The sequence below is a fragment of the Diplotaxodon limnothrissa genome, linkage group LG5, assembly GCF_057381915.1.
Source record: "Diplotaxodon limnothrissa isolate DT_005_m linkage group LG5, D_limnothrissa_male_GT1.1, whole genome shotgun sequence".
Classification (NCBI taxonomy): domain Eukaryota; kingdom Metazoa; phylum Chordata; class Actinopteri; order Cichliformes; family Cichlidae; genus Diplotaxodon; species Diplotaxodon limnothrissa.
The window spans coordinates 21726836-21746656 of NC_140600.1; the positions used below are offsets into that span (position 1 = coordinate 21726836).

Below are 19821 nucleotides of genomic sequence, written 5' to 3' on the forward strand. Positions count from 1 at the left end.
TGGGAGGAATGAGAGAGGAGAATGGGCACACTCTGGCCACTGGCACACTTATTTCTGTCGATATAATTCAATAAGGAAGCAGTCCTCCATACAAAGTCTTCCAATGAAATTTGAAGTACAGCTGAACTTGGCTTATACAGACAAATAAACAGTCATACTACAGTCATACAACAAAAGAATAAAAAGAATATGTTCTACTATCATAAATAAAGAATAGCAGCTTTAACAGTGGTACAGGTACGTGGAGGAATAGACAGACATGACATGAAAGAGGTAAATTAGAGGTATTTTGGCTGTTGCACTTTAGGGGGATATTCCACTTAATGTGGACATGGATCAGCAATGTGCAGTGACTACTCGTGAGTACTATCGTGAGTACCTCCTTCCAGAAGGCTTGCTCCGTGAGTCCCGTGCTGTTGTTTCTCTCTCTCTTTCGGACTTTTCACCCAGATAATTTAAGGCAAAGTTAAAAATCACATCACATGTGAATATACTTTTTATCTTTATGAATGTGTTTGTCAAACACAGCATACTTAATATAATTTATTTTAATCAGAATCATGCACGATGAGGACTTTTACACACTGTTTACATAGTGCTTTCATTCACAGAGAGAGAGAGACAAGGACATGCACAGTCATAACAATGCTCCCAGAATCTAGGTGAAATAGTCAGGCATCAAAATCATGTCATTACTCAAACTACATTTTCTTACTCATCATATAGATTTGATTTATTCTTGATTAGAATTTGATTAGAATTAAGGATGATTAACCGTTTAACTCCGTTTTAACATTCTGTATCATTTTTCCCATAAAAAGGCTGGATGTTAAGTCATTTTAGTCCACTTTTGGACAGAGATGAGCTAGGGGATCGCAATCTGTTTGACACCAGAGCATACCTCCACCTCTCCAGGCTCTCTGCCGCCTGCTACCTGCTCTCACTACGGATCACAATGTTGTCTGCAAACATCATAGTCCACTGAGACTCCTACCAAACCTCTCCATTACCACAGCAAACCAGAAGAGCAGACCCCTGATGTAATCCCACCCCCACTTTGAACCCATCTGTCACTCCTACAGCGCACTGTCCCGCTGTCTTCATACATGTCCAGGACCATCCTCGCATATTCCTCGGCCAGTCCTGACTTCCTCATGCAGTACTTCCTCTGTTGGCACCCTCTGGGCCTTTTACGGTCAAAACAGTAGTTTGATTACGATAAGATATAATAGATTCATTTATTTTTAGCGTTGCCCTTGTTTTCACTAAACATTCCAATAATAACTGAAAAACACTGACTGCATGGGACTCACAAGGCGTTGCATTGTAAAGCAGACTATTTTTCACTGCCTTTATCTGTCGGTTTGGCAGAGCGATAGAAGAATGAAACTGGTGACTTTCTATTTCACATAGTAGTTATTACAGAATTCGTTTAACTTTAATTCAACAAGTCAACAACTGTTACAAATTTTTAAATAAACGTGTTAAAGTGATTAAAAATTCTACTTTTCGCTGTTTTAATTAATCTTTTCCACGACCTGATCCCCCTGGGAGAAAATCGCCCGCTGCCTGCCGTCTGCTTCACAGGGATCGCGGGGACGCGCGTCTCGCAACCAAAATCATCCAGAGCGAGGTTGATGCGCGTCCACGCAAGACAGATCGAGGACGCAGCAGCTAGAGCTAAACGGTTAGCAGGGCCATCGGGCCCGGGTCGTTCATTTTGTTCAGGCGGACCTCCGACCGGCAGGGATTAGAAACGTGCGAGATCATATGTGTGTGGAGGGGGAAAGAGTAGCGCAAGATGGTTCGGGAAACCAGACACCTCTGGGTGGGAAATTTACCCGAACACGTTCGAGAGGAGAAAATCGTGGAGCATTTTAAACGGTAGGTTACGTGTTTTCCAAACAGCGCGCGCTAGCTGTCTCACTAACATTACGAACGGTAGGCGGTTGCTATCAATGCTAACACAGCTAATGTTAGCATTTTACGTTTTACTAGTATTGCTATTTCTCGTGTGCTGAATGCACATTATTGGCAGCGTGGTGATGGAAATTGAAGTCATATGTGAAGCAGAGCCGCTCGGGCCTCAAGGTGAACGATTTATAACATTCCTCGAACTTTTGTGAACGCCAAGGAGCAATTAGCTGGATTCGCTAGCCACCAAGCTTCCACCCAACCAACCATTTTGTGGGAAGTCGAGACGTTTTCACGATGTGTACAAGCCTAACGGCAGCTATCGTTAACCACAGAGTAGCATTAAATGCATTCGGTTAGTTTAGCCACTGGAAAAACCTCATACTCTGTTGTTTATCTGGTCGTCAGAGTGTTATATACCGATTGCTAATAGAAGGAAATTTACGAGAGCTGCCTCACGCCCGGTCCCATAAGTGTAGCTGCTTAAACTAAGCTAAGTTAGTCAGTGTTGTTGGGGTTCATTTGTGAAATTGTAAACTGCAAACCAGGTTTTGCTACCCTTTAGTGCTTAAATGTAAAACAAACCAACACCACAAACTGCCTTCCGGGGTTCATAAGAGTTATTTGTAGCTTTGTAGCTAACACTAGGTGTCTAATCTCTTGCTACGCGGCGTAAACACTACTTAAGTAGTTGGAAAACAAACATTCCTGCTAATGGGATTTATTGCTGCACACCCCATGTAGTGGTCTGCTGTTTAAACATGGTGCGTTTTTTTTTTTACATATCCTACGTCCTATAGAAATGTCATCAATACTGCTTAGAACTTCCTCTTTTTCCAAGTATTCCCAAATGTGATCATCCAGTATAATCAATTGCTAGCACTTTTAAGTTCAGAGAGTTCACCTCTGATGTGTGGTCTCTGGTTCGTTATCATAAAGTCCTGCCTTCAAAGTCAGTGCCATTTGCAAGCTTGCTGATTAAAAACTGGCACATTCTATATTCTTGGCCGGTGTATATGTAATTTCCTCTTTGTCTCCATTTCAGGTATGGTCGTGTGGAGAGTGTTAAAGTTCTGCGAAAGCGCGGTTCAGAGGGGGGTGTTGCAGCCTTTGTGGATTTTGTGGATATCAAAAGTGCACAGAAGGCTCACAATGCTGTCAACAAGATGGGGGACAGAGACCTTCGGACTGACTACAATGAACCCGGGTCAGTCCCAAGTGCTGTTCGGGGCCTGGAAGACAGCTCTCCCTCGAGCAGTCGAGATGTTACAGGATTCTCTAGGGGAACGGTTGGTCCAGTGTTTGGGCCACCTGTGTCCCTTCACTCCAGAGAGGGACGTTATGAACGGAGAATAGATGGGTAAGTGGACACGGCGTCCCCTTCGAATCCAGGGAAACATAGGTATCACACAGGTGTTAAACCTAAACACATAGTGGGGGGTATCCGTAAGGGATTGATGCCTCAAGGGGTTACACAAAGGTAATCTAGGGATCGTTCCACTTTTCATCCTATTTGACTTGCCTTGCCCATTGGATCTAAGTAAATTAACTACACATTATCATTTGGTAAGGTAACTATATATTGAGAGTTTGACATCTGATGTGGATATTACATCTGTGTGGAATATCCTGGTGAGTTGTGGATTTATTACATTTTGTGGGAGTCTACCTTGGGGAGCTTGCGGATATTTTTTATAATCAACATGGAATCTATCTTTAATTTAAAAAAAAAATCTGGAATCACGTGAAGCTGGAAGTACATCACTGTTATGATGGATACACGTATTTTGGAAGTATCTATATAGGTATACACTCACTTGAAGAAATCTTCCATCGTGGGATATCATTTTTTTTTCTCAAGGCAACGACTAATTGCTGGACTGTTCATTACTTTTCCTTTTTCTTTTTTTGCGCTTTGCACTTGTGGATACAGCCTGTTCTGGATTTAACTTTTGACCGAGTGGATGGAAGAAACCTTACAGTCATCACACATTAGAAGAAAGACTGGTGTAGTTCCAAGGTATCATTGTCATGTTAGGATGAGATTAACTTAATCAAAAACAGGTTTTGTTCCGCATATGGACGCTGCACCGAGAAGATTTCACAAGAACACAGAGGATCCAACCACCTGGCCACCAACAACGTTTGTGGAGCTATTCTTGCTTTTGCCATGAAGACATGAAGAGTGGATAGTTGGGATGTAACCCCCTGGATGTACGCAATATTATACCCTGTCCTGGATGTACTGATGTGGATAGGTGTAGCTGCCATTCATTTGGATTACTCAAGTATGGATGTAGCCGTTTGAGACCTCAATCAGGAAAAAGCACTCCAAGTATCTTAGAGGAAGCTGAAGACATTTTTTTAAGTAACATGACAGTAAACAAAGATGACACCCACTGATTATGGAGTTGTATCCGGCCCACCAGTCCAGGAGGATATTATTTACTCTGATACTTGTCTGGAGTCTACTGACCTGCGTGATGTTAAATAACTTAACATTAACCCATGGAATATTTTTTTCCCCTGCCACTATAAAACTTTTAAAAAATTACAGTGAAATGAGACCGATCCCATTGGATGTATTTTTTCTCTCAGGCTCCAACTTACTGAGTAGTCAACCTGGAATCTGCCGATTACCCTGAAGCTCATCATCTTTTTAAAAAAAGATTTTATTCCATATTTATTTATTGAGGTTTTATGTTCCTATGATTTTTTTTTTTTCTACATGTTGCAATACTCATAAAGGTCCATTTCTGTATATTTTTTTTTCTTCCTTTTTCCATCCAGTGAAGAGAATTAAATAAGCCCAACTGTGGATTATACGTCAACAATCTACTGCCCTGGTGCTCAGTACATGAACATAACATGCAATGCGAGAATACGTGAAGCGTTTTTGCCTAGGTCTCTCACATTCTGACCACCTAGATTTTATTTGGATTAGTTTCGGTAACTTCTTTTCTAAAAGGTTGGTATTTCTCTGCCCTCTGCATACTTTCTTTCCTAATCTTCCTTCGTGCTTTGTTTAATCATAGTTTTGCACTGCTTTTAGGGAAAGGGAAAAAAGTAAATTTTATTAAATGTATGTATCTGCTTAGTTTTTTTTTTTTTCTTTTTTTTTGAGTTTTATGACTTGTTATTTCCAGTACATGCACTGATCCAAACCCTGCATGGCATTTCTCCATACCACATAGATCATTAGAACAAATGTCCACTTGAATATTTGGGAGAAATGTTTTATGTAGATTTGTATTTTCTCCCCATATTCATAATAATTCATGAACAGTCAACCTCTGAAACCTCAGTGTTTATTGCTGTGCCAGTAAAAACAATTGGAGACTAAGAGCAACATAGCTTAAATCTGAAATAAAGTTCTGAAAGTTTGTGGGCAGCTTGTTTTCCTGTGACTGTTTGTGAATTTACATCATAGATGTATAGGTTATTAGATTTGGAGAAGCGTGACAAATGTAATCTGTTTTGGGTTTTTTTGTTCAGAGCTTTTACAGACAGTGCCAGTATTTGGGCCATTTATTGCTGTAGTGCATTTTTAAGTGAAATGCTTATTTTCTTTTTTTTGTTAAGAGTCTGATTAATACTTTTTATTTTCATGTCTGTCCTGTTCTTAATTTACAGTAGCTCAGAAAGCCGTGAACGTGCATATGATCACAGCCCATATGGACATCATGACCGCAGTGGTACTTTTGACAGACAGCGTCACTACAACGCCGATTATTACCGCGATCGCTCTGTGTTTACTGCTGCTGGCCCAGGCAGCAGTTCTGTTGGGGGAAGCTTTGAGGCGTCAGACCCACACTTTGACTCTAGAATCCGAGACCCTTTTACTCTTACTAACTCTTCACGACGTGACCTGTACCGAGATGACAGAGGACGGCGTGTCGATCGGACTTACCATCACCGTCGGAGTCGATCGTCTCACTCCTCACAGTCAAGGCATCCCTCCCCTCAGCGTACCACGGGGCAACCCCTCAAAACTCCTCATTCCCCTAAAAAAGCACCTTTGTCCCCTGGGAGAGGCCCGAGATCTCGATCTCACAGCAGATCTTCAAGCTCTGATTCAGTCAGCAGCACAAGCAGCACAGGCAGTGGCAGGTGGGAATTTTTTTCGTTTTTTAATCTACAAATGATGGATGAATATTTGTCCATGGACAAAGCATTGGGATTATGCTGGACAATTTGTAAATAATCCGTTTACTCAGACTTGTGTAAACAGAAGTGTCTAATCGTTTTACACTTTCATTGACAGTGATTCAAACAGCAGCTCAAGTGATGGATCGCAGGCTCGTTCTGTTCAGTCATCAGCTACACACGCACCACCTCAGTCCTCTATGGCGCTTGACTCTGAAGAGCCCCGTAGGAGCTTTGGCATTAAAGTGCAAAATCTACCAGTACGCTCAACAGGTGAGTTTTTAATGTTCATCTACCTCTCAGTGGACCAAGTTAAGTCTTTTCTCTGCTCAATAACCTTGCCATATCCTTGAATTTGTTATTGCCTCAATGGCATTAGAAAGTACATTTCCTACAGGCAACATGATCTGAAACATGAGGAGGTAGTTATTTGCAGGTAGGGGACTAGCTGCAGGTAGTTAAATGTAGCCATGTTTAAAAACTTTCATTTTTGGCTCTTGTAAAAGGGAGTTTCTGATGGTAAAGAGTGGTTGTTTAATGAAATAAAATTACTATTTCCTTTACTGTTTGCTGCAGGGCATTGTATAGATTTGTGGTGACAGAGATTGATCACTTTATTAGTTATTGTTTCATTTACATACAGATGTTTTCTAATTTTATTTTTGATTACACATTTAGCATGCTCGTGGTATGCAAACCAAACTAAGCTGTGAAATAAAAATAATTTGAGCCAGATGAAAGCCTCTTCCTGTCAACAGATTAAAGTGGGAGTCATTTCTTCTTTAGGTCGTTGGGAATTCTGTTGTTTTTAGTAGTGTTGTAGTAATTCTGTTTTCCAATGCAGACACGAGTTTGAAAGATGGACTTTTCCATGAATTCAAGAAACATGGGAAAGTGACTTCAGTTCAGATCCATGGAACATCAGAAGACCGCTATGGGTTGGTATTCTTCAGACAGCAAGAGGATCAAGAAAAAGCCCTTAGTGTCTCCAAAGGAAAGCTGTTTTTCGGCATGCTTATTGAAGTCACTGCCTGGAATGGACCAGGTAGGTTGCAACAAAAGTCACAGAAATTTGTATTTTTTCTGATAAATATGGCAGATTTGCAGACACATTAATTCCCTCCACAGGCTTGAACCAAAATTCAAATAGCATGTGAGTAATATTAATGATAAATCCGTTTCTTCCTCCAGAAACAGAAAGTGAAAATGAGTTCAGGCCTTTGGATGGGCGAATAGATGAATTCCATCCAAAGGCCACAAGGACACTGTTTATAGGGAACCTGGAGAAGACCACCAGTTACCAACAGCTTCTCGACATTTTCCAACGCTTTGGTGAAATTGTGGTAAGCATCCATCTGACTTTGAATTACACACGTAAGTTTGTATATTTTACATTTAACATTTTGTATTTGCTCTCTTTTTTGTCTCAAGGACATTGACATCAAGAAAGTAAATGGAGTTCCCCAGTATGCCTTTGTCCAGTATTCTGATATTGCCAGTGTTTGCAAGGCTATAAAGAAGATGGATGGAGAGTATCTGGGAGCCAACAGACTAAAGGTAGTGTTTGTACACTAAGCAATCTTACCATTTCTCATCTGTGTATGTGTATATTTTCAAAATTATAGATTAGAGTGTTTATAATATCTATATTTGTGTCTTGTTTCCTTGCAGCTCGGTTTTGGAAAGAGTATGCCTACAACATGTGTTTGGCTTGATGGGTTATCAGCCAATATTACAGAGCAATACCTCACGCGGCATTTCTGCCGCTACGGACATGTAGTTAAGGTAAGGTGATGTTTTTCTCTTCCTTAAGATTTGATACTTTTGATTTTAGTACTCCCATAAATCTGATTTAATTTTTTTCTTTTTTGAAGGTGGTGTTTGATAGATTGAAGGGGATGGCTCTCATCTTGTACAACAACACCGACTTTGCTCAGACAGCTGTAAGAGAGACCAAAGGTTGGAAGATTGGTGGCAATAAAATAAAGGTAAAAATCAAGTGAAGGTTTAACTAATAAAATGTAATCCTAATGTTTTTTTTGCCCCCTTTTTAAATCTTTTTGTGTTTTATTCACTTATGATAGGTGGATTTTGCAAGTCAAGAGAGTCAGATGGCTTTCTACCGATCCATGCAGGCATCTGGACAAGACATTAGAGACTTCTATGAAATCCCTCCTGAACGACGGTAAACGACCAGTATTGTTATCTGAATACAGTTATTGTTTCTGTTTAATGACTTTATTTGCTTTGCCTTTTTTTAAATTAAGCAGATAGAAAATGTTTGCTGCTAGTGAAAGTGGTGATATTTTGAATCTCTCTTCCATTAGTGACAATATTTCAATTACAAATTAATTATTTAGATTCAATACTTTACACTTTGTGTTCTCTCCTTAACTCTATAGAGAGGATCGCAGAGCTCCGTATCATGAATTTGCAGCAGAAAGGGCTTACTATGAGAATATACGAACCCCTGGCCTCTATACAGAGGACACTCGAAGAGAGTATGCTGCCCGCAGCAGAGACCGGTTTCCTGAACTTGAACATTATCAAGGGGATCATTTTGACCCACGCTATCATGAAGACCCTAGAGACTACAGGGATTACAGAGACCCCTTTGAGCAAGACATCCGGAAGTACACATATATTCAAAGGGAACGAGAAAGGGAGCGAGAACGTTTTGAAGCTGATCGCAGCAGGTGGAGCCCTTCCCATCCAAGGCGACCTATTAGTCCAACAGTATCACCTTCAGCATCTGAGCGGGTTCCTAGAGACTCAGAACGACGAGTTTACAGCCAGTCATCTGAACGAAGTGACAGCGTGAGTTCAGTGTCACCACCACATTTTGATAAATCTGAAAAGACCCTGCTAGAACATCCCTCCAAGAGCGAGAAGAGCAGTCAGTCGGATCGTTTATCTGGAACTGAGAAACCCAAACGTGCAAAACGGAAAGAGAAAGGCGACAAAGCTGAAAAGATCAAATCAAGAAAAGCAAAGGGGCAATCCCCATCAAATCCACTACCTGAAACAGAGCCTGAGACTGGTTTTGATGGAGGGTCTGGAAGGGGAAGAGGATCAGACCAGGATGTCCATGAAAAACAGAAATGTAAAGGGGATGGCGACCTTCTTACTAGTACTCTGTTAGCAAAAAGTGAACGATCTGACATGAGTAAAAGTGATGGTTCAGACTTGGATGGAAGGAATCGACTCAAGAAGCATGTTAAGTCTGAAACTGATGGAAAAGATTCTGCAGTAGATTTGGATCGCCGTGCTGCAAGAAAAAGGCGTTTTGGTGACTCTGGAGCAGGAAGGACTGCTCGTCAGAAGAGAAGCAGGCATGAGGAGGAGGATGGTAATCAGTCTTCTGACTTTGGTGCAGGTACAACATATTTGAAAGAAATGGATACAGACAAACACAAAGATTCCCAGAGGAAAGATTCAAGACCTAAAAATGAAAAAAGTGGAACTCCAAAAGATGGTCAAGAGGACCTTAAAGTACAAAGAGAGAAATCAGAGGGATCTTTGGACCCACTGGAGTCCAAACAACATCTAGGGCACCCTTCCTCCAGACGATTTTCACAAGAGGGTATTGCAGACCAAAACAGTACAAGAGAACCAGACCACCATACTTCTGTAAAAATTGGTCAAAATTCTGAAATTAACAAAAGTGCCAAGAATAAAGAAGACCACATTGACATTGATACCTCTCAAAGTTATCGCAAACAGATGGAGCAAAACAGACGTTTGCATCAGCAGCAGCAACAGCGCGAGTCTGAGAAAACTGACAAACCAGCTAGTCCCCAAGGAACTGAAACAGAGGACTTGGAGCATCGGAGCCTCGTGCATGAAGTTGGTAAACCCCCTGAGGATGTCACAGATAATTTTCCGTCCCACAAATTAAAGAAACCAGACCAGATTGACTCCGAGTCAGGGATAAAGAGAGAGCGTGTGTACAGGAGCTTTAAACAAAAAAGTGAAGATCTAGACTGGACCACCAGCTCCCCTCCAGGACATTTCTCGAATCGTCCAGATGAGGACTTTGCAGATCCTCCTCAGAAAGAGTTGAGCCGAAATGATGAAAAATCTCAATCAGATCTGGAGTTATTAGTCAAAAGGACACATAACACACAAGTTAACAAGACAGGCACTCCTTTACTCATTGTGGAGGACGAGAAACAAAAGAGATGGGAAAGCAGAATTAAACAAGGCTTGTTACCTGATCTGAACTTTTCTCAAAATATAAATAAAAACATTCACAATCGCAAACGTTTGGAGTACGCTATTTGTCATGACTTGGAGCCTGGGGAAGTACGATCCGACTCCGAAGAGGACAGAGAGCCCAAACCCCACTCTCCTGTGCCCTCCACATCTATGCCTTTTTCTGAAAGACCAAGAGCTGACAGATTTTCAGACCCTAAACAAGCACAGCTTGAGAAGAATAAATTCTACTCCTTTGCACTTGACCAGACTATCACACCTGACACAAAGGCTCTGCTTGAGCGTGCAAAATCTCTGTCATCTTCCAGAGAAGATAACTGGTCATTTTTAGACTACGATTCTCATTTTGTAAACTTGCGTAACAGAAAAGACACTGAAAAGGTGGAAGCAGCACCAAGACCAACACCTTCCTGGTATATGAAAAAGAAAAAGACTCGAATTGGATCGGAAGATAAACTTGATGACAGGAAAGAGGAACCTAAGCCAGAGGAACAAGAACGCAGGGAGCTATTTGCCTCCCGATTCCTTCACAGCGCTGTCTTTGAGCTGGACTCGAGACGACTTCAGCACCTGGAACGCAAGCATGAGGAACCTGAGCAAAACAGTCAGCAAGCAGCAGGAGATGGTGAACTTGACTCAGGGCCTGTTGTCCTTTTCCATAGTCGTTTTTTGGAACTAACACGACTACAGCAACAGAAAAATAAAACTCAGCAGCTACAGGAGGCAAAAGAAGACACTATGCCCACAAATGAAAACAAAGTAGAAAAAGCTCCTGTTCAAGAGCAACAACCTCTGCAGTCACCTGAAACAACAGAAACTACCACAGAGGCAGAAATTAAACCAATTACCCCTGCTGAAAATGTAGTTCCTGAACCCAAACTCGAACCAGTGTCTGTCACTCAAACTGTGATCAAAGACGTTCCTCCACCTGATGACATATGTGTTTTACTAAACCCACCCCATGATCCATGTCCCCCTGTGTCTGTCAAAAAGGAACAAGAAACGGATCAGGAACATGTTGTTTCCATGCAGCACCCACCAATTGAGACGTCAGATTCTCTGCCTGTACCCATTACAGCATCTGAATCCAACTATTCAGCGAATAGAGAGAGACATTCTCCGTCTGAGGCAAAGCTGGATATTGTTATTGAGGATGTAAAACCTACATTCACAGAACTTTGCCACGAGTCTCACAATGAGCTTGTTAGCAATTCTGAACCAGAGCTGAATCCTGAGGCAAAACAACCAGAAGTACCTGTAGCCAGTAGTCCAGTACAGCCTAGTCTTGTTGAGCAGTTGGAAGTATTCAAGAAAGAGACTCCATCCACTTGTAAATTAGGATCAGAGAATGAAGGTGACATAAAATCTCAAGCTGGTAAAGTACAGGTACCAGTTGACAGTGAAAGAAATGATGAACCAGTCTTATCTCAGAAAGAAAATAAAACAAAAGAAATAAAAAATAAGAAGTATAAGTCTCTTGCACAAGTTGCTTCTGTTCCTGTAGCGTCTGCACCAGGTACTGAGAAACAAGCAACACGCAAGAGTGAGCGCATTGACAGAGAGAAGCTGAAACGTGGCTCATCCCCGAGAGGTGAGTCGAGGTCCACAGGCAAATCTCCAATCCATGGATCAGATCCCGATACCTCTGAGCACAGCATACCAGTAAGCAGAGCAAGACGAAGAAATGTTAAATCAGTCTATGCCACCCCAGTTGAAGATGATACACCAGTTCGTTCCGGAAAGGATGTTGCAGAGTCGCCACGCTCTGCCCGAAAACGTGGTACAGACAAAGATGCCATACAACAAAATACTGAACCAGATCCACCAACTCCAACACATGCAAATAAACGTGGTCGGCCTCCCAAGAATCGCAGGCAAGGTGATGATACTGCAACTGCTAAAGTAGAAAAATCTAAACTGGATGGTAAAGACACGGATTCAAATGAATCAGAAAGTGGTGAACGTATTCCAAGAATGTCAAAAGGGAGAACGCCACCGTATGACACAAAGGGTTCATCAAATCAGATGCCCACATCACTAGGATCTGGATCAACAAGGAAGGGGGACAAAACTGAGGCAGCTGATGATAATGGTCAGGAAAATGATTTCACGTATGAAGATACCTCGCCTTTGCAAGAGTCATCAGTTTCAGGTAAAGAAGATCCATCGCTGAAAATTGATGAAAAGAAAGAGGAGATGGTCAAACAAGGCATAGAATTGGCCAAAGGTAAAGATGTTCTCCATGAAAAGGTATATGATGACAAATCAAATGGAAAAGAGGCAGATGCCTCCAACCTGGAAGAGAAAACCATGTCAGAAAAAGAGAAAACTCTTAGAGGAAAAGCAGGGAATTCCAAGTCACCAGTCCTCAAGAACCTCAAAATCAGACTGCATGCAACAGAGGTGAAAGACCTTCTTCAGTTAGGAGAAGAAGAGCCTGGGACTCCAGAAGACTCGTCAAAAAGTCTTAGACATGGTGACCACAGTGAACAGGTTTTAAAGTGCACAAATGCTAACAAAGGAGGCTCCAGCAATGAAGACAATGAAAATGCAGCTTCAGACCAAAAGGAGCTCCTGGGAGCATCAAAAAATGTAATTTCACAGGAGCTGGAACTGGAGCAAGCTGTGGAGAACATTGCTAAACTAACAGATCCAACCTTTCCAACAGAACCAACACCGCCTGTCCCTCATACAGATGTAAAAAGTGACCCAGAGGAAGAAAAAACATCTAATCCTGCCAGTGAGTCAGAACTGATGGCTGCTATTGATTCAATAACCCAGGCACCTCCAGCAAATCTAGATGTAGTCTCAGAACCTGAGATTCAAGACTTGGTTCAGCACATCAAGGAAGATGAAACAAATACATCTTCTGTCCAGGAGGAACCCGCTTTCCCAAACACACCCAAAAAGGGCCCCAAGGGAAGACCTAGAACACCTAAACGTTTTCCTAAAGGCCAGAAACAATTAAGAAAGGATTTGAAAGATGGACATTCGTTAACTGAGGAATCGGCAACCCCATTAGCAGATAGTACAGCTTCTGATGCAAAGGTTTTTTCTGAGACACCTGCTGCTGCAGCAACTACTGCAGTTATTACTCCTGCTACTTGGAAGACAGAGCCTGAAACCTCAGCAGTCAAAGCTACAGATGTAAACGCAGAGACAGAGTCATCTTCAGAAGAACACATCCAGCATTTCAAGTCTGTTTACCCGCAATCCAAGAGTCCAATATGCACAAAGCCACAGCACTTGCCATCTGAATGCAACTCTCCTTCTCTGTCACCACGAGCTAACAACCCAAATGTCAGACCCCCTCAAACAAGCAGAAATCCTGTTTCTCCACCAGACTGGCGCCATCATTCTAAAGATACCAGTGCCTCTTCCTTACCAATCATGCCATTACCAACCAAGGAAAACCAGCCTTTACCATCAGAGTCTGAAAACAAGGATATTGATCATGGCACAAGTGACTTGAGACAGATTTTAAAGAAACATACAACTAGTTCACAGACAGGCAGCAGCTCTGTTTCAAGTAATCTGCCAAACCTTCGAGATCAGAACCTATCTGAAAGTAATTCTCAGCTCACAGCCATTGTGTCAAATAAGTCATCACTGTCTGATAGTAAAATATCAGTGCATTCTGCCCCACCTATTGTTAGACCTCCACAAACGACTCCTGAGACAAAGTCTGTGATCTCTGTTATTGCATCCACTGCCACATCTGTTATCAGCCGTATTTGCAATCCTTCTGAGCCTGAGGATAAGGTGAACATGAACATTGTTGACATTCCTATAGCCAAACCAAGTTATAGGCCCAGCAAAGATGATGCTGGGTCATATCCTGTGCTGCCTGCTGGTGATGAAGGAGGAAGTGCCACACGCTTCATTATTGAGAGCCCCACTCTTAGCACTGGATCTTGCCCAGGTCTGAGAGTAAATACATCTGAAGGAGTGGTGGTATTGAGCCATTCTGGTCAAAAAACAGAGGGACCCCAGCGAATTAGTGCAAAGATAAGTCAGATCCCATCAGCAACACCAAGTGAGATGGAATCTCAGCAACTGGTATCCATACCCAAGCAGGATTTGTATTCCCAGCCAGGGCTTCAAAAAGGGCCTTCATCACAGATGGATCATGGGCATCCCAGTAAACACCAGTCAGGATTGTCTTCAATCAAACAAGAAAACACTGGTTTGGAAAAGATGGATTCCGCTTACCAATCTGGACCTCAAGGAGTAGTGAAGCGTCTGCCACCAAGCAACCAGCAGGTAATAGGTTACCATCAAGATTACATGCCTTTAAAACATCCAAAGAAAATGGATAGTGCTGATCCTCATGGTACAGATGGAACCAAACCGCCTTGGACCTCTGCCATAAGCCCTGCAATAAGCCCCCATTTACCCTCTCCACCTGGAAACCACGTAGGTTTTAGTGATAGAACTCCTTCACATCTTGGTGGGGTCAAGCAGGAACCACGGTCCCCACGTAAGTCAGGGCACGCACACTCTCCATTTGTGTCTTCACCCATTGGTTCCTCATCACCCAAGGGTATTCCAGTTATGTTATCCACTAGCCATCCTGCCATGCAACAGTTTATTGCTGGCGTGCATCATCCCGAGCAGTCTGTTATCATGCCACCTCATAGTGTGCCTGGAGGCTTGGGACGAATGTCTCCACATTGTGTTACTCAGTCAATTCAAGTGGGGCATCTGGTCCAGGGAGATGTCAGAGTCAATACTCCACCTCTTTCTGTGATGAGCTACGGCATGCACAGTGAGTCGCTCAGCTCCTCTTGGTCTAGTGCCATGCAGCCACGGCCTACCTCACCTCAGGCTGTTGGCAGAGACAAGGTTCTCAAAGTAAACCCAGGTTCTTTGAGGAGTCATGAGTCATCTCCTGCACAGCTGAAGCTGGACACTCTGCAGCCCGATCCTCGTGGGAGTTTGCGGAGTAGTGGCCATTTGGACAAAACATACATAGCACAGAGAGACATGCGTGTTCTTTTGCATCAACAGGGGGATCGTTCAACCGCAGACTCTCATTCTGGACACATTCAGGAGACCTCTCTATCTCCAAGAGCACATGCTTTGTCTAAAGGTGTGTCCGATAAGGATATAACAAAGTCTTTAGAGGCAAAGAGGCCCCACTCTCCACTTCCTAAGGATGGAATGATGGGAATCAGACAATCCGGACAAGCAATGGCATCTCCCCACAGGGTTCAGCTGATGCCACCTGGACCTAGTGGTTCATTCACAGACTACCCGGGGATGTACTCAAACCCGAGAGGAATCCATTCTCAAATGCCAGAAGCGTCTGCTGTTGGACTTACCCAGCCGCCAATGAATGTCACACCTGCTGCGGTGAGTGCGTGATGTTTAAAAAGACAGTCAACATAATCAGTATTGACAGATCTGTGTTGGTACAAAGGACGTGTATAACTAGCAGTTGGTTTATACAATAAAAGCACAGCTTAATAACAGCAAGTGCCTCATAATGGCTGTGGATTACATGGAGAACCTATCATTTAATATAAGAAAGCAGTTTAACACTGTCATGAACTGCAGGTTTCAGAATAATTATGAATTAAAATAAGAACTGAAGGAAAGAAAACTGAACCTTAAACGAAAACATTTTTAAAGCAAAGATTAGTTGTACTGTTGTTCTTAACTGTTTCTTGAATTTGTAGGGTGCGGACCACCAGGCAAAAGATGGCAAGATGACACAGCCTGTTAATATGGTGCAGTTACTCACGGTAAGGCAAATCTCCCAACAGATTAAACAAGGTGGTTGGTCTGAGCAAGAGCTAGCCTCGTCTCATTCATTTGTTGTTTTTGTTTTTGCCTCATTTAAATAGAAATACCCTATTGTGTGGCAAGGGTTGCTTGCACTTAAAAACGACACCGCTGCAGTCCAGCTGCATTTCGTCTGTGGCAACAAAGCTTTGGCTCATCGATCACTGCCCCTACAAGAAGGAGGTGCACTGCTTAGGATTGTCCAGAGGATGAGACTGGAGGCTTCACAACTGGAGAGTGTAGCCAGAAGAATGACTGTACGTGCGTTTTTTGCTTTACTTCCCTGTTTTAAACAAGTTTCTGTCTGCTAATAACATGAACCTTTTGCTCTCCACAGGGAGACACCGACTACTGTCTCCTCCTTGCTCTGCCTTGTGGACGAGATCAAGATGACGTCCTGAACCAGACCCAAGCTCTTAAGGCAGCGTTCATCAATTACTTGCAGACAAAGTTGGCTGCTGGTATTATCAACATCCCCAACCCAGGTTCCAATCTGGTGAGTCATCACTGTTTTATTAATTGTCTGTCCTATGTGGCTTATACCAGCGGTTCCCAACCTTTTTTGCGCCACGGACCGGTTTATGCCCGACAATATTTTCACGGACCGGCCTTTAAGGTGTCGCAGATAAATACAACAAAATAAAACTAGTACCGGTACCGAAAAAAAAAGATTTATTCATAACACACGTGAAAAGACCCAGGAAAACAGAGTTAACAATAAAAACGATAACAAAATAACGCTGAAAACCGATTTAAAAACCCTGAAAACCATACATTTCACGCTGGCTTATACAACAGTTTAAAGGCTGGTTTAAGTGTATTAAACACACAGAAGGGGCTTCTCAGCTGCATATCAGGCCATTGGTTTGATCTTCCCTAATTTTTTTTCCTGGAGTATGCAGCACAGAGAAAACAAACATGTTTTGATGCTTATCATCTTCTGATCTTCAATACCATTTGATGGCTTCATTTTAAACACAGAACTGGTTCTACAGGATTGATGGCATACATTTTACTTGGCCAAAGTACTTGTGGAGTCCTTACCATATAGTAAAGGGTTTAGGCTTCTTTGGAAGTGCATTTGTGTATATGCATAACTCACATGGGACTTTCACAGGCCGTGAAACATATTTATTGTAGGGATCCTTGTCAGACAGAAACTGCCCCACACAGTTCATGTGAATGACTGATCACATGACCTGTGCCATACTGTCTTTACCTGGTGCCGTTTGCATATTACCCGTTTTCATATTGTACCCGAAGGAGTTGAAGTGCACAGGTTTTCTTTTCATTTCAATAAAGCAGCATCTCTAGCACACACTTCACAAGTCTGACACCCTGTAGCAGTTTTTTTTTTAATCATTGGCTTTTTATTATTTTATTTTTATTTATTTTTTTTTTGTACAAAATTTTCCTGAAATGTCCAATAGATTTTTTTCTATTAAAGTTTTAAATGACTTTACTCATTCTCTAAGAATTGTATCCTGTGGATCTCTTTGTTCTTTGTTTAACAGACGCTGTCATATTTGATCAATCTATTGTTAAAAAATAGATATAAATAGATCTTGAAATCCTTACAAGACTGAATAATTTTTGTAAACAAATTTAATTTTAAAAAATAAACTTTTGTGGCCTACCTGGGGACTGAGTCCCACACTCACTCTTTGAGACAGAAAAAATTAAAAACCTTTTGACTTCTTTGTTACTGAATGACACTTTTGAATATTAAAAAGTCATGCCCATCTCAGTATTTCCATGCAACTGATATGTGTCTCTGTACTTCCCAGCCCGCCTATGTGCTTCAGATTTTCCCTCCGTGCGAGTTTTCAGAGAGCCACTTATCCCAGCTCGCCCCCGACCTTCTCAACAGGATTTCAAGCATCTCGCCACATCTCATGATAGTCATCACCTCTGTGTGACGTCCACTGCTGGGAGGATGGATCTTCTCGTTGATGAGCCTCAGGAAGCCAGAGGAATATTTTTTCTTTTTTTTCCTGGACACAGTGGGAATGTGTAGGATAAGTCCTATCAACACATTTTTGTTTTTTCTTTCCCTATCAGTCTTTTTTTTTTCCTCTTTTTATGTTTTTCCCCCTCTCTTGTCACTCCTGTCTGGTATATTTGTCCTTCTCAAAAGAACTCAGGGATGGATCAAACCAGAATGAGTCTTACTTGACCATTTCTCTGCTGTATTTCTATTTATTGGAGTTTTATTTTAATATTCGGAGATGCTCTGAAGAAGGAAGGAAGGAAGAAAAAAAGTCAGGATGGTTGATGAACGACTCTCTGAGGGGCCTGTTTCTTTCATCTGTCCTGATTGATTGTTAATCATTGGTTCAGAAATTAGGATCTTGGAGGTACCTCAGCACCAGATCAGACATTTCAGCATGTAATTTTAAATAATTCTGTACAGACTTCCTCGCCCAGGCCTTTTCTTTAGAGGAAGGAGGATTAACCCTGTAGAAGACTTTTCGTTTAACTCCACCAGCTCTGCTCATGTTCTCACACTACTGAAGCAGTTTACCCCTCTGTCACCTGCCTTTGCATTGAACAAGCTACAGTTTGATTTGGGAGTTTTTGAACATGGGACTTTGTAAATATTTTAAATATTTAAAAGGAATTTAAAAAAAAAAAAACACGGACCCAACATGGACAGCTTAACAGAGAGACTGGTACTCTGGGACGTACCAGAACACAGAGTGTGGAAATGTAGATGGACAGATTCTTAATTTTTGGGTGTAAATACTTGTAACAGAAGAAGGTTGGCACGCTCTTGTGAGTGGAGTCTGCTAATGGCACTTCATATTTTGTAACTCAAATAAACTCCAGGAAACATGGATATCTAAGATGTGTATCTTTTTTCCCCCCATGCACTGCCTTGAAGAGGTTCGGTTTGGTTGAAGTGTTTCACTTTCTTCTAATACTGAAGACCTCAAGAGTTTGTTTTTTTTGGGTTCATTTGTACTTCATGACATAAAAACAACCTAAAACTTTAGAAATCGGATGAGTAAATTTGAGGTTTTAATCACAACTCTGAGACTGAAATTGTATTTCCTGTGTTTTTTGGCTGCTTGCACAACCCCATTTTAACACTTCATTTGTCAGTGTTGAGTTGGAAGATGCATTCCTGTGCAGAAACAGGTGTATGAGCTAAATGACACGCAGAACATGACACAGCTTAGTAAATTGAATATATCACATAGCAGTACAAAGAAGGCTCAGAAAGATGAAAAATTCAATTGAACAATGAGTCCATTACACAGAAAATACAAAAGGAAAAGAAGAGCTCACTAAATGAAAATCTAACTGCCCTGCAGGAGCTGAAATCTTGAATGCAAGTTTGGAGTATATGAAGAATTAAATAAAGGTTCAGTTTTGTTTTAATTAGAATTATTTTTTTGGCCTGCATCAATCGGAGTAATTGCCTGAAGGCCAAGAAAAATAAGAATTATCGTTTAATCAAATAATTTAAATTTGATTTCACATCATCCCCCGCTATCTCTCCCTATTTTTCTAATATTCACTGTTCAATCCAACAAAGGTGGGAAAAATCCCTCAAAAGTTGTACAGCAAGTTTTTCCACTTGTTAATCTGATTATATGCTGAAAATAACTTTAGTTAAAACAAAGTGAAGAAGAAGTTTGCCCATCTTTTTAATATTATATTGTGGCATAGCAAATACAGTGTTACTAATAACATCAAGAGTGGTTCAGAAAGCAGTGAGTTTACCTTCAGGTACTTATTTACATGCGTGTCCTG

The 19821-nt window shown here is 41.6% G+C and overlaps 1 protein-coding gene across 3 annotated transcripts; it reads left to right on the forward strand.

Moving 5' to 3' along the window:
- Window positions 1-1672: 1672 nt before the first annotated feature.
- LOC146632256 (msx2-interacting protein) lies at window positions 1673-18895 on the forward strand. 3 transcript variants are annotated; one of them, XM_085353262.1, is made up of 15 exons: window positions 1673-1884; window positions 2960-3274; window positions 5548-6024; window positions 6179-6333; window positions 6905-7105; window positions 7252-7403; window positions 7492-7617; window positions 7732-7845; window positions 7935-8048; window positions 8145-8245; window positions 8463-15630; window positions 15957-16022; window positions 16125-16319; window positions 16400-16558; window positions 17850-18895. In XM_085353262.1, the coding sequence occupies exons 1-15, from the start codon at window positions 1802-1804 to the stop codon at window positions 17979-17981; spliced, it is 9558 nt and encodes a 3185-aa protein (XP_085209388.1). In that variant the 5' UTR covers window positions 1673-1801; the 3' UTR covers window positions 17982-18895. The 3 variants fall into 3 exon arrangements, with proteins under 3 accessions (XP_085209388.1, XP_085209389.1, XP_085209390.1); XM_085353263.1 differs by having other exon boundaries at window positions 5551-6024; XM_085353264.1 differs by lacking the exons at window positions 1673-1884; window positions 2960-3274 and adding an exon at window positions 3285-4882.
- Window positions 18896-19821: the final 926 nt, after the last annotated feature.